The 14275-nt window shown below is 33.7% G+C and overlaps 2 protein-coding genes and 1 non-coding gene across 3 annotated transcripts; 1 reads left to right on the top strand and 2 right to left on the bottom strand.

Moving 5' to 3' along the window:
- Nucleotides 1–219: 219 nt before the first annotated feature.
- On the top strand, nt 220–1948 carry LOC131174749 (protein SPIRAL1-like 2). The gene is made up of 2 exons (XM_058138646.1): nt 220–1196; nt 1780–1948. Exons 1-2 carry the CDS (start codon nt 954–956, stop codon nt 1831–1833), a joined length of 297 nt encoding a protein of 98 aa, XP_057994629.1. The 5' UTR covers nt 220–953; the 3' UTR covers nt 1834–1948.
- Nucleotides 1949–3207: 1259 nt separating this feature from the next.
- Nucleotides 3208–3872, bottom strand: LOC110672969 (60S ribosomal protein L39). Its single transcript, XM_021835928.2, has 3 exons — nt 3718–3872; nt 3474–3577; nt 3208–3389 (listed from the first exon to the last, which is right to left on the bottom strand). The coding sequence occupies exons 1-3, from the start codon at nt 3718–3720 to the stop codon at nt 3341–3343; spliced, it is 156 nt and encodes a 51-aa protein (XP_021691620.1). The 5' UTR covers nt 3721–3872; the 3' UTR covers nt 3208–3340.
- Nucleotides 3873–13548: 9676 nt separating this feature from the next.
- Nucleotides 13549–13655, bottom strand: LOC131175042 (small nucleolar RNA R71). The gene has a single exon (XR_009145201.1). It is a non-coding gene; the product is annotated as a small nucleolar RNA R71 (small nucleolar RNA).
- Between the last annotated feature and the right edge of the window lie 620 nt (nt 13656–14275).

The following is a 14275-nucleotide window of genomic DNA, read 5'->3' as shown; positions in this document are numbered from 1 at the left end:
CATTTGATCAATAAACTATTTATCTAAGTGGAAAAAAGAATAATTTTCCATGGTAAGATTTTTTGTATACAAATAAAATTCTGTAATAAAATCTTTTTCATAATTGTTATCAAACAATAGCGTTAGGTATGTATTGGTCCCGATCGCAATGAACAGTGCATACCCATCTGTAGAAGAGACCCATTCCCCCTCCCAAAAATAAGAAAATAAACATATTGTTGATGGTGGAAGTTGTTATGAATTTTAGCCATGCAATCAATGGATTGATAATGGCTAATTATATAAATTAAATATAATATTACGTTCATTATTATTACAGTTATGCTCCTCTTGCTTTTCTTGGCTCCTCGTTCGATTTCTCTTGCATTGCGTTCATTCGTTTTTTCAAGAGATAAAAAGAGAGAGGAAAAGTATGTCCATTTCAGATTTTATGCTTGTTCTTGTATCTATGGCATTGTATATCTTTCTTGTCTTGATTTCAATTTTCTTTTTCTCCTCTTTCCCATTTAGTAAATGATCTTTTCATGTTCATATTTCCAGTTTAATTTCTTGCTTTGTTTCTGTCTTATTGTATGCATTATTTGTCTCCTTTGAGCATTTAACATTTTGGATGTGGACAGAGTTCTTGCTCGTACCAGAAATTGTACAATATTCAGAATTCAACATGGTTTTGGTTCTTTATTTTCTTCATTTCTTGATGTTGGCTGTCAGATCTTAAAGGGTATAGTCAATTTTGTTATACATTTTGTTCTTTTTGATGGAGTTTCTAAAATGGAGAAATTTATTGTCATTTTGCCCCAAATTGTTTCTTTTATATGATCATTCCCCTTTTATCTTGAAAGGGAAAAAAAAAATCCACTACCTTGTGTTCAACTGCAAATAATTTTTCAATTTTCTCACAAAGTGAAATACAGGTACCAGATTTTGTATTGAAAACCCAAACAATAGCATAAATGGGTCGTGGAGTTAGCGCTGGTGGCGGACAGAGTTCATTGGGCTGCCTATTTGGCGATGGAGAGACTACTAACAGCGAATCGGCTGCTAAAACTGTGGGACAAACTGCAAACAATAGCCTTTCTCAGAAACCTGCTGCTTCTTCACCACCAATGGACAAGCAAATTCCTGCAGGCGTCCATGGAAATCTCAAAAATAATTACCATCGAGCTGATGGCCAGAACTGTGGTAACTTTATTACGGTATGATCCAAATTCAGCTACTACCTAAATGTGATTGAAACTAGGCAGAAGCTACATTTATAAGTATAGTGTGGTTTATTAATATATGGTATATTATAATTTTTATTGAAGACGAAAGCATAAAAAAGGATTTATGAATAAGTTATAATTGAAATTTTATAAATCATGCAAGGATAAAATAAGGATACTAAACCATTCTTATCCAACTCAAAACCACTTTTTTGAAAAGCAATCTTTCCAAGTAAGGAGTGAAATTATATCACATATTATGAAACCATGATAAATCATGATCTGTCGTTTTATGCTTGTTCATCCACTGGGGACTACCTTTAGAACGGGAAACAGAACAACTGATCCTACCTTGCTTGTAGGATTTAGATGATTCTCATGCAACTACAACCTGTTCTAGTTGCGTTATTACTTGGGCACCATTACGCTTATATAAATTTACTACTTTGCGGTAAAAAATGTCAGTTCCTCGAGTGGCTCGAGTTACTTGTTCAACTTGATCGCTGCTTACTCCTGCAATGGCATGCAATCGATAATTGAGATGATTCTTGTTGCTTTCTATATGTGAGTGCAGGATCGGCCGTCCACCAAAGTCCATGCTGCCCCCTGGCGGTGGATCTTCTCTTGACTACCTCTTTGGTGGGAATGGGAATTAATTTGTCTACTTTCCTATGCATGTATCATTTTTCTGGTGTTAACACCTATTCTTCTAAGAAAATTAAATATCTCTATCTTGAAGGCTCTGGGCCAATCCTGTGCATTTTTTTTTTAGTCTGAGTATAATCCTTGCGCACAGTTACGAGGTGCAGCCGTCGTTTGGAACATGATCAATTGCGTTGCTGGCGCATCATTTCGATGATGCAATTGACGAAACAAAGAGCATAACGTACAATTCATTCTTTTTCAAAAAAAACAAAAGTACAATTCATCCTCGATTTTGTGTCGCACTCAATGGTGTAATTTAATTCCATTGACACTTCCATAATTTACAATTTATTTATACACAGTTCATCTCCAATTCAACGCTGCGTTTATGCTGACCTGCTCATTAGCAAACAGGCAGACAAATTGCCCATCACACATACAAAATTAGAATCTAGAGAAGTGTTTATTTGATGGAAAAGTAAACATATTTCTTTTGCATATGACACTTCCATCTCTGCTTCTTAAGAAAAAGATATGATACTGATGATGGATGGTTTATAACTAAAATGAATTGAAAATCTCAAATCAATTGCCCAGATCCGACACAAATCTATTTTGGCAATCCCAATCCTGATCATCATAACTGTTATATAAATTAAATCATCTCGTTGTCTTGATTATATGCTCTCTGTAAAAAATGGGAAGAATGGGGGAACATTCCAACAAATTGGTAAATTCTACTCGGTTAAAAATACCATCCTCCCTTCAGATTACTGACTACAGCTTCTAGATAAGATACAACGTTCTTAAAACCAGACCAAAAGCTGAACTAGGGCTCTCCCTCTCCGCCTCTCTTCCAGCCTCTCCCCCCTTCTCCGCTTCTCTCTTGCCTCTCCCTTGTACCATGAGTGTATAAACTTCGCCAAACAAAATCGAATGCAGAATTCAGGATCTTACTCACAAAAACCATCCAAAAACCAAAATTTAGGCAATTAATTCATTTCGCCACCAAGTTTTATCATATCAGGGATACTTGAACACCCTACGAGCTATTAGCTCCTTTTTGTCAACTGAAAAATCACAAGATCAAGCACAACGATATCAACTCTCTCACTTGCATCCTCATATGCCACAGGCAGCTCTAGAAATCTGAGCACTTAAAATCTATTGTGTTTTATCTTACAATAATGACCAAAATGAAAACAATGACCTCTAGGGATTAAAAGGAATTCCTACATTCAATCTCACGACACAAACTCTCAGATGTCCATCATTTTGAAATAAATGACCCTAAATCAAAAAACATTTGGGATTAACAGCCAGAAGCAAAAAAAACCGAATAAGAACACACAGAGAATGGCCAAAACAATGGCTTAGTTGCATTTCATATTCAAATTAAAACATAATACCTTCAGAAAGTTAATTCCACAAAAAAAAAAAATCCCGTAATCTTAAAATAAACCCTAATGAATAACTAATTCAAAGCATTCTCAGAAGCCAAGCTTCGTACGACGCCAGTGCCTGCGCTTAGCGTTGTACCTATAAATCCCCAAACATTTTTAACAAAATTAGCCAATGACTACAAGGATTTGTGGGATTATTAAATTGAAGGAAAAAAAAAACCTGATGGTATTGTCGGTGCGCATACGAATCCAATGAGGGATAGGCCTGTTCTGTCTCATCTTCTTCGCTAGCTTCTTCTTAATCTTGAAAGTCTTGTGCGACGGCTACATTTTTACACACATCAATTTCCAGAATCAGATAACTTATACCGACGCATATAACCATGATACATATAAATATATATATATATATATATATATATAGAGAGAGAGAGAGAGAGAGAGAGAGAGAGAGAGAGAGGCACCATTTTTTAGTATTCTTCTTCTACTCGAGCGCTTGCCTGCCAAGATGGGTTGAGTCTGCGATGCTTGAAGCGGCGGTGTTAAAAACCCTAGAGCGCTGAAGGAACTGAGGAAATATTCCTATGTAAGTTCGGTTGGTGTAGGATTGATCACGATCGTCCCCTCGTGTTTGTCTTGAAGTAATTTTGATCGTTCGATTGTCCAAACCGACTGTGACTCATTTAATAGTAGGCCTGAGTACACGGTTTAAACTGAATCGAATCAAATCATTAAAATCTAATTAATCGAAATATTATATTTTAAAAATTAAATTGAACGAAAATAAATAAAAAATTAAATTAAATCTAATAGCTCTATTTTGATTTGATTTGATCAATTTTTGAGTTTAAATAAATTTTTTATTTTGAATTTAATTTTAACTTTAATTTGAATATAAAAATCATTAATTAATGAAATTAAATAATTTATATATATATAAAATTAAATGTGTCCATAAATTTTTTATCAAAATAAATTAATTTAAAAATTAATAAAATAATTCAATTCGATTTAATTTAATTATTTTTATTTTTTAAAATATAATTAAAATTTTTAAAATATAAAATTGAATTGAATTATATTAAAAATTAAATTAAATTATCAAATTAAAATGACTCAATTTAATTTATTCAACCCAAATTAAATAGTACTTATCTTATTTACTATGTACCAACCTAATGGTGTATGATCCATGCAAAAATAAACTATAAATTTATAATTTAATAGTATTTGGTAATGCATATTTATTTCTCTCAGTCAGATGTAAAATTTATTTATTATTTTCACTAATCTAAAAATTAAATCAAATTGAATATTAATTTGGGTTTTTATTGATTCGACTCTCTTTAGTTAGCACTTTTTAGAAAATTTAATTTTTAATTTAATTTAATTTAATTATTTGTTATAAAAAAAGTAAAATAAATATTATCATCATTCCAATAATTATAATATATATATAGAGGTAATGATTTCCGAAATAATTGTGTACTTTTTTATTATAAAAGATAAAAAAATTTTAAATCTGCAGCAATTTGCTATTGGTATCGATTATTCGTTTTAAAATTATAAAATATTACATTCAAAATTTAATATGAATTAAATAGGAAAATATATTTCATAATGATGTCCCAAAATATGTCCAAGAGGAGGTGAATTGGACTTTAAAAATAATTTTTGATTCTTACTTAAAACCTTTAAAAATTGCAGCTAGGTTCAACTAAATTGACTAATGTGAAAAATGAACAATACAGCTCTATTGACAAGTTGATTCAAAGTAAGGCTATATGCAATCAGTATATTGATCTAAAAAATTATATCAGCATTCAGCAGAGATATCAGTAATCTGAATAAATTTTTAACACAGCAACCAGAGCAGTATACCAGATATACTAACTGACAGCAGATCAAATAACAAGCAGATTATATCAGATATCAGCAGATTTAGCAGTAAACTGATTTTCTCAGTTGCGGAAAATTAATAAAGAAATGGCCTCAACTTTCATATCAAGAAAACATATCAATCATAAAGTTAAAATGCATAAATGTAAAGAGCAAGGGTTGAGAAAATGAACACTGAAATTTTTATAGTGGTTCGGCTTCAATTAGCCTACATCCACTCTCTCAAAGATCCCACTTTGAGTCTTCACTTCACTATTCTTATCTTTTAAAGGCAAGAGACAAAAAGACTTTTACAAATCTTCTCACCAAAGCTTTTACAAGTAGCTTCACACTTCTACCAAGTGTTATCTCAAACACTTTTCACAACCAAGCTTCAATAGGTGCTTGAATGACCTCTTATAAATGATAATAATGTGTTTAAAACTCACTCTTACTCAATACAATAGAATCTATAAAGAAGAGTTGAGTAAATAAGCCAATGATGAGCAATAAAACACTTTGAGCACTTTGAATGAAAGCTTTTATGATTTTGAACAATGGAGAGTCTTTCATTAAGTGCAAAATGGCCAAAGGTAGGTGTATTTATAGCTTTGGAACGTTTTTTACCGTTGGAGAACTCATTTGAACGTTACAGATACGAATTTCAAAAAAATAGCCGTTATTTTATCGTTTTCTGCGATGTTGTGCAGAGTTGAGACAGTTAGCATACTTGAGAAAATAGCAAACCAGTTAGCATACTAAAATAAGTAGCAAACCAGTTAGCGTACCAGGAGAACTTTTCTGCATAACTTTCAAAGCTATAAAACTTTACACCAAATCATAGTCAAATACTTTTTAGGCCAATAATGATATTTAAAAGAAAAATCTTTTGAGGGGTTGAAAATAAGCATCATTGACTTTTACTGCTCAATTCTTTTCACAAGTAATCCTAAAAATAAAACTTAACTTCTATACTATATGTACCTTCAATTCTGATTTTCAATGTAGCCTTGGAATGTAACATTTTCTTCTTTTATCTCCTTTGATTCGTCCTGTGTTATACTTAGAATGTCATCCTTTCTTCTGAAGCACGAATCCATCATGAAATCCTTGTGTCTTTTTCTTTGAGATGCACATCACTTAAAACAATGTTAGTTTGATTCTAGTTGAGTTTTGGTATCATTAAAATCTATGCTCCTTTGAGCTTGTGGGGTCAACAATCTCCCCCTTTTTGATGATGACAAAACTCAATTGAATCACCATGTAAATATTAATAAGTGTGAGTATGTGTATGAATGTATATGTGAGAATAACTCCCCCTATGTATGTGCTTATATCAACAATTAATCACAAATAACTCCCCCTTAATAATTTCGATGAAATATTCATGAGCATTTTCTTAAGGAGTCAAGTGTGACTAAAGATACTAACTAAATATGCACAATATGCACACTAATCACAAATTGTATATCATTCACAAGTTATATCAACAATATGCACATCATAAAGTTATATCAACAATATACTATTCACAAACTATATCAACCACAAGTAATCACAAACTACATCAATCACAAGTATCAAGATTACCATTCATTACTTTTCTCCCCCTTTTTGTCAGCATCAAAAGAATATGGGAGAAATCATGCACACGCAAATTCAGTTTAAGTGCAGTGAATAAACAGTCAAAACAGTAACTGATATAGCAAACTAATTGAAGTTCAGAAAAACTACAAGCAGCAAACTAAGTAGCAAATTAAGAGACAGACTGTTAGACAAAATTCAATCAAAATTCAGTTTATCCTTTCAGCCTAGTGCTTCTTCTGATTGGTTTTGGAGCAGCCATCTTCAACTTCTTTGGCTTGACAGGTTTATCACTCAAGGTTTGAAGAATCTCAGCAGCCATCTCAGTTCCTGGTGTCAAGGGAATAATAGGACCAGCTGCTAACTTAGTTGCAGCAGTAGTACCAGATTCTGCTGTCAACTTTTTGCCAATTTTAGCCTTTTTGCCAGATGGTTTACCAGTTTGCTCTTTCTGCTTACTGCTTTGTTCCTTTGGAGCTGTTTTTCCCTTTCCTTTTCCAGGAGCAGCAGGAGCAGGAATTTGAGGTTCTGTCTCAGATTCTGAGTCACTCATTTCCTTCCCACTGCCTTCTTTGCTGCCTCTATTACCATTTCCATCATCAGAATCATCTTCATCTTTTTCAGTTTCCTCTTCTTCCTCTTCTTCCTTTTCTTCCTCTTTCTCTTCTTCTTCTTCTGTTTCTTTTTCTTCCTCTTCTGTTTCTTCTTCTTCTTCCTCTTCTGTTTCCTGTTCTTCCTCTTCTTCTTTCTCTTCCTCTTCTTCTTTCTCTTCCTCTTTTTCTTTTTCTTTCTCTGTTTGAGGAACAGAACCAGTAGCAGCCTTACTGGTTTCTCCAGCTTCAGTGGTTGAAATGCCCAAAGAACTTTGATTTTAAACAATTCTTCCACAATTTTGTACATTAACATCAAAGTGCCATCAACTTTAGAATCAAGAGCATTCATAAGAACAGTTTGAAAACCTCTAAATTTCTGTAGCTCTCCAAGTTCAATTTCAACAAATTCCCTCAAGTTGTTTACTTCTTCCAGAATTCCTTTAACATTTACAGTATCGCTTGCACTATCCTTGGAACTAGCACCTTGTTCAAATCTAAGTTTTCTACCATCATCATCTTTTTGCAGACTTGTAATTGGGATCATATTTGTTCTAAGTTTCTCAGTTTCCAAAGGGATCCCAAAGTCTCTAAACAGACCATTAAGAAGATGGGCATAGGGTAGCTTGTAAGGTGGTTTCCATTTCATGATTTGTTTCAGCATAAAGTAGGCAAGATTTTCAATTTGATTCACAATATGCCAAATTATGCAGAGATCAAGGGTACTTAAATAATTTGGACTGCCAGTTCTAGGGTTCAACACATAAATGATAAAACTATGAAGAATTTTGATGTGTTGATGAGCATGGGTAATGGTAGTTTTATCCTTTACTTCCCCTTTAAATACTTCAGCCTCAAAATCTCTTTTGTTAAATCCACCAACAGCAAAAACATCTTTGTGAGAACAAATTTTATTCCCACTGTTTGAGATTCCTAGGGCTTTGGCTAATCTATCAACTGTCACTTCATAGACTTTCCCTTTCATTTTTACCTTAAAAGATTCATCTTTGTCAGAATCATCAACCCTTAAATTCTTATAGAATTCTTGAACTAAGTCCACATATACTCCTTCAGTGTTAGAGCACAATTTGTCCCATTTTTGATATTCAAACAAGGATTGTAAAGGAACAGAAACTTCAGTAAAAGCAGGCCAGTGGATATACCTGGGTTCATGAATGGCCCTTTCCATATGTATAATTGAAGCTTTTGAAGTCTTTTTCTTTTTGGTTCCTTTTTCTTAGACAGGCTCACTGGTTCTTTTCTTGGGTGTTTCTTTTGATTTTCCAATTACCAGAGGAGCATCTTTTTGTGGAGGAGGAGACGCAGGAACACTTGCGTCAGTGGAGTCTGAAGACGATAAATATGTGGGGATTTTTGCTTTGCCTTTTCCTTTTTCTCGCGCCATAATCAATCTCAGAAGCCAATTAGGCCGCTAGGACAGTGAAAACTGGGTTCACCAATTTAATGATGTGAGTAGTTAATATATATAACTATTCGAAGCACATCAATATATTTCTAGCACAACTTAGCACAATGTCATAAAAATAAATCAGATAGTAAGAGATACTCGGGTTCTTAAGAACTAATGGCAACCGATTCATGATTTTGTTATATATCATATTTTTACGAAATGTTAATGCCCCAAAAAAAAATCCAGCAGCACATTGCGAAATCAAAACAACCAAAATAAGCACAAACAAAATGTAAAACACGATTCCATTAAAGTTTCATATTTGATACCTGAGATTTGCAGAGACAGAGAGTGCGAATCGTTACCATGCGTGTCAAAAACCAAAAAACTAATCCAACAAGAGATAGTTTCTTTCGGCAGATTTAGACAAATAACGGAAATGAAAAATATTGGGGATTTTCTAACTTGAAACAATCCATTCAATCGATTCACAGCCAATGGGTTTCGGAAATATTTAAGAGCAATGAAGGGAGACGATGGTTTTGGAAGGTTGCGAATGGAATGGGTTTGCAGATGGAGCGAAGACGCGTTCGTTCAGGTTTTTGAGAGATGAAGCGACTGAAAAGAGAAGGAGTTTTGAATTTTAAAACTGAAAGGACACAATTGTAGACATTTGCAGAGAATGGGTAGCGTGTATCAGTGGAGTTACAGAGAAAAAATTGATGGTTCCAAAAAAAAATTTGAGTCCCGCGCTAATTAATGTGTTAAAAGTATGTTTTGCCCTTAAAATGCATAGAGATACAATACTCTAAATAGAGGGGCATTTAAGTAATATGCTCTTTAAACATGCAGAATAGGCACTCGAAAAAAAAAATTTAGAGTTTTAGTACAGTCAAACCTGACTTCCAGTTTGCCAACGAAAAAGTAGGAGCAGTGGTAAAGCATTTAGCAATCACGAAAATTAGCAAACAGACTAGTATGCCACTGTGATCAAATTCTGCAGAATACTGTTCATATCTGATAAGACCCAGAATTTTTCAACTTGCACCAGAAATATCAGAATGCATTTTTAACACTACAAACCAACATAGATCACTTCATTTTTATATAGAAACATGAGAATGCATCAAAACTTAATCAAAAGCATCAATCATACCAAGTTCTCTTCTTATTTTGCAGAAAATTTCCTCATTAAGTGGCTTTGTAAAAATGTCAGCAAGCTGTTTTTCAGAAGGGACAAATTCAATTTGAATATCACCATTTTGAACATGATCTCTAATAAAATGATGTCTAATTTCAATATGCTTGCTTCTAGAGTGTTGAACAGGATTTTTTGATAGGTTTATAGCACTAGTATTGTCACATCTTATGGGAATGTGATCAAATTTAATTTCAAAATCTTCAAGCTGTTGTTTCATCCACAAAATCTGTGCAACACAACTTCCAGCTACAATATATTCAGCTTCCGCAGTAGAAAGTGCAACAGAGGTTTGCTTTTTACTGTGCCATGAAACTAATGCATGACCTATAAATTGACAAGTTCCAGAAGTGCTTTTTCTGTCTACTACCAAAGAAAATCAATCATCAGAATCAATAAGATCAAATGATTCACATTTTGGATACCATAAGCCAATGTTGTGAGTGCCAATGAGGTATTAAAAATTCTCTTAACTGCTACAATATGAGATTCTTTTGGACATGATTGAAATCTTGCACATAAACATACACTAAAATGAATATCTGGTCTAGATGCTGTCAAGTAGAGTAAAGAACCGATCATACCTCTATAAAGTTTGTTATCTACCTCTTTACCTTTTTCATCTTTCACCAATTTAATTGTTGAGCTCATGGGAGTTCCGATACTTTTCATATCCTCCATTTTGAACTTCTTTAGCATATCCTTTATGTACTTGGACTGATTTATAAAAATTCCATCTCTCATTTGTTTAATTTGCAATCCAAGGAAGAAAGTAAGTTCACCCATCATACTCATTTCAAATTCACTTTTCATCATGTTTGAAAATTTTCTACAAAGCGAATGGTTAGTAGCACCAAAAATAATATCATCTATATAGATTTGCACAATAAGCATGTCTTTTCCTAGTTTCTTAATGAAAAGAGTAGTATCCACTTTTCCTCTTTTAAAATCATTTTGAAGCAAAAATTTACTAAGTCTCTCATACCATGCTCTAGGAGCTTGCTTTAAATCATAGAGAGCTTTAGTAAGCTTGTAAACATGATTTGGAAAGTGAGGGTCTTCAAAACCAGGAGGTTGAGCTACAAAAACTTCTTCATCAATATATCCATTTAAGAATGCACTTTTAACATCCATTTGATAAAGCATGAAATTCTTAAAACATGCAAATGTACACAACATTCTAATAGCTTCAATTCTAGCAACCGGAGCAAAGGTTTCATCAAAATCAATACCTTCCTCTTGATTGTATCCTTGAGCTACTAGTCTAGCTTTATTTCTAACTACATGTCCTTTTTCATCCATCTTATTCCTAAATACCCATTTAGTTCCAATAACAGAATGCTTTTTAGGTTTAGGAACAAGTGTCCACTGTTATACTCATTTCATATAGGCATTTTAGGGTAGTTTTGCATCCATTTTGCCCTTATATTTTAGTATATTTTATGTTTTTAGCTTTATTTTAGCTTATTTGTTAACTTTAGATACTTTATATTTGATTTTTGTAATTTTGTTGTTTTTGATAGGATTTTGTGGCAAATCGAAGATCAATGAGTGCATTAGGAAGTGATTTGAAGAAATTTGGAGTTCTTCAAGCATAGAGGAAAGTTGAAGAAATCAAGCATTGAAAGAGTAAGTTAGCCGAAATTTGCTTGAGTTTTTGCTTAAGATCCTGCTTAGGGTAAAGCGGCAGTGCTTAAGGTGTAGCACAAGTCAAGCATGAGCAGAAAAGTCTATTTTACTCTAAGTCTGCCGAGATTTGCTGAAGGTCTGCTTAACCTTAAGCAGACAGTACGACCAGAGGCTGAAATTTACTAAGAAGCTGCTTAGGGTTAAGCCGAACCCTAAGCAGACTGCCCAGAACGTGAATAGTGCTGCTGACTTGGATAATTTTACACCTCATTTCCTATCCACTCCTTGGCTCTTATTTACTTTTACGACAATTTTTAGGGACCATATAAATTCATCATTTCATTATTTTTGCCAAAAGAGGAAAGAGAGGAAAGATAAAAAGGAAAGAAAATTTAATAGAGAGAGAGAGGAGACGCCATTCTCTCTTGGGGAGGAGCTGCTGCACCAGTTTTGGAGCTCCAGAAACCAAAGATTTTGGTTCTTCTACTTGGGTTTTTCTATTTTAGTCCTCTTATCATGTTTTTCTTTACTTTTCCATCAATATTTCTTGTAAATACCATCATGAGTGAGTAAACTCTTTAGATTTCAGAGTTGGGAAATATGTTTTAGATTAATTTGTGGGTTTGGACTGGGTATTTCCTTATTTTACATAAATATGAGTTTTGATTCCTTCCTTGTGTGCTTGATTTACTTGCCTAATGTTGGTACCCATTGGGTATTGTGTTAATCTTTGATTGAAGGACCGAAAGGTGAAAGTCATTGATAGATAATCAGGGATTGGAACTTAAAATCACCTAGATTTAGAAATAAACTAGGATTTTAAGAGGAATTAATTATTGGTTACAAAACTTAATGGGTTTTAAAGTAATCAAATAACATACGAAAGTAGGTTTGGTTATTTTAGAACACACTTTGGTTTGCTTGAAAAAGATATCAAAGAAATTTAGAATCAATTTCCTTCAAACTCTATTTTTTCCTAAAATTGGAATGCCCAAGACAAATCCCAATTAATTTATGCATAAACCCCAACTCTGGAATTACTTTTACCATAATTAGACTTTCATTTAAATTACCCATTGTTAATTTAGTTTAATTACGAACTAGAATTAGAATTTATTTGTTTGCCCTTTTTACCCATTCCAATTAGATTAATCAATTTACCTTACTCATTTATATTTACCATTTATTCATTAATCATTAGCCCAAATAATCGCTTCATTCATAGTTTAGTAATCAAACAGCAAATTCTCGTGGGAACGATACTTGATTCATCACTTTATTACTTGAGACGACCCGTATACTTGCGGATAAGTCACACCAAGTTTTTGGCGCCGTTGCCGGGGATTTGATTTTTATTTGATATTGAACAATTGTTTGTTTGGTTAATTTGGGCATTTTATTTTATTTCTTTTTACCATTTTTCTTTGAGAATTTGTTTATTTTGTTTTTCAGGTGCTTTATTTTATGAGAAGGACAAAAAATGAAGAAATCAATCTATTCTTTGACCCAGAAATAGAAAAGATAGCAAAAGCTTTAAGAGCAGAGTCTAAGAGGAGAAAAGCTGAAATTAAAGCTCAACAACAACAAGAAAGAGCACAAGAGCAAGAGGAATTACAAGAAGAAATGGCCAACAACAACAATAACAACCGCTCTGTGAAGGATCATGCCTATCCTAACATTGGAGATTTCATGCCAAGTATCACAAGACCAAGGGTAGAAGCTAATAATTTTGAATCAAGCTCAGACTCGGATGGTGCAACAATCACAATTTGGAGGAAATCCAAGTGAAAGTCCACATGTGCATCTAGCACACTTTCTTGAGATTAGTGATATGTTGAAGATAAATGGAGTTTCTGATGATGCAATTCGACTCAGATTATTTCTTTTTTCTCTGAAGGACCGAGCTAGAGAGTGGTTACATTCTTTGCCACCGGGTTCTATAACAACATGGGATGAACTTTCTCAAGCATTTTTAGCTGAATATTTTCCACCAAGCAAGACAGCTAAGCTAAGAAATGAGCTAACTTCTTTCAAACCTAGAGATGATGAGAGCTTGTATGAAGCATGGGAGAGGTACAAGGATTTGCAAAGGAGATGTCCACATCATGGGATTCCTAAGTGGATGCTTGTTCAACACTTTTACAATGGAGTTTCACCAGCCATTAGAAGTACAATTGATGCATCTTCTGGAGGTGATCTTATGGAGAAATCTGAAGAAGAAGCTTTTTCTGCTCTTGATAAAATTGCTTATAACAACTACCAATGGAGTTGTGAGAGGAATGAAATCAAGAAACCAGCTGGTATGTTTGAGCTTGATGCTATGAATATGATAAATGCTAAGTTTGATGCTTTGACAAGGAAGATGGACAAGCTAAGCATGAAAGTAGATTCTTCAGCCGGAGGTTCTAGTAATTCAGTAGAAGTTAGAGCTGCAAATGTCAATTGTGCAGCTGATTTTTCTGCACTTAATCAAGATTTTTCAAGTGAGCAAGTGGATTACGTGGGGAACTACAATCAAAGACCAGGTGGTAACTCATTTTCTGCAACTTATGATCCAGCATGGAGAAACCACCCCAATTTCTCTTGGGGAGGTAGACAAGGGCAAAATCAGAATTTTCAGCAACCTTCTGGATATCAACAACATCAGAATTTTCAGCAGAATAGAGGTCCTCCTCCTGGAATTTCTAAATCTCAAAATGCACATGCTCCACCTCTACCACAATAAGCACAAT

The sequence above is a fragment of the Hevea brasiliensis genome, chromosome 16 (genome assembly GCF_030052815.1).
Source record: "Hevea brasiliensis isolate MT/VB/25A 57/8 chromosome 16, ASM3005281v1, whole genome shotgun sequence".
Lineage (NCBI taxonomy): Eukaryota > Viridiplantae > Streptophyta > Magnoliopsida > Malpighiales > Euphorbiaceae > Hevea > Hevea brasiliensis.
Note: the sequence above shows the minus strand (reverse complement) of the source record. Positions and strands in the feature narration are given on the sequence as shown.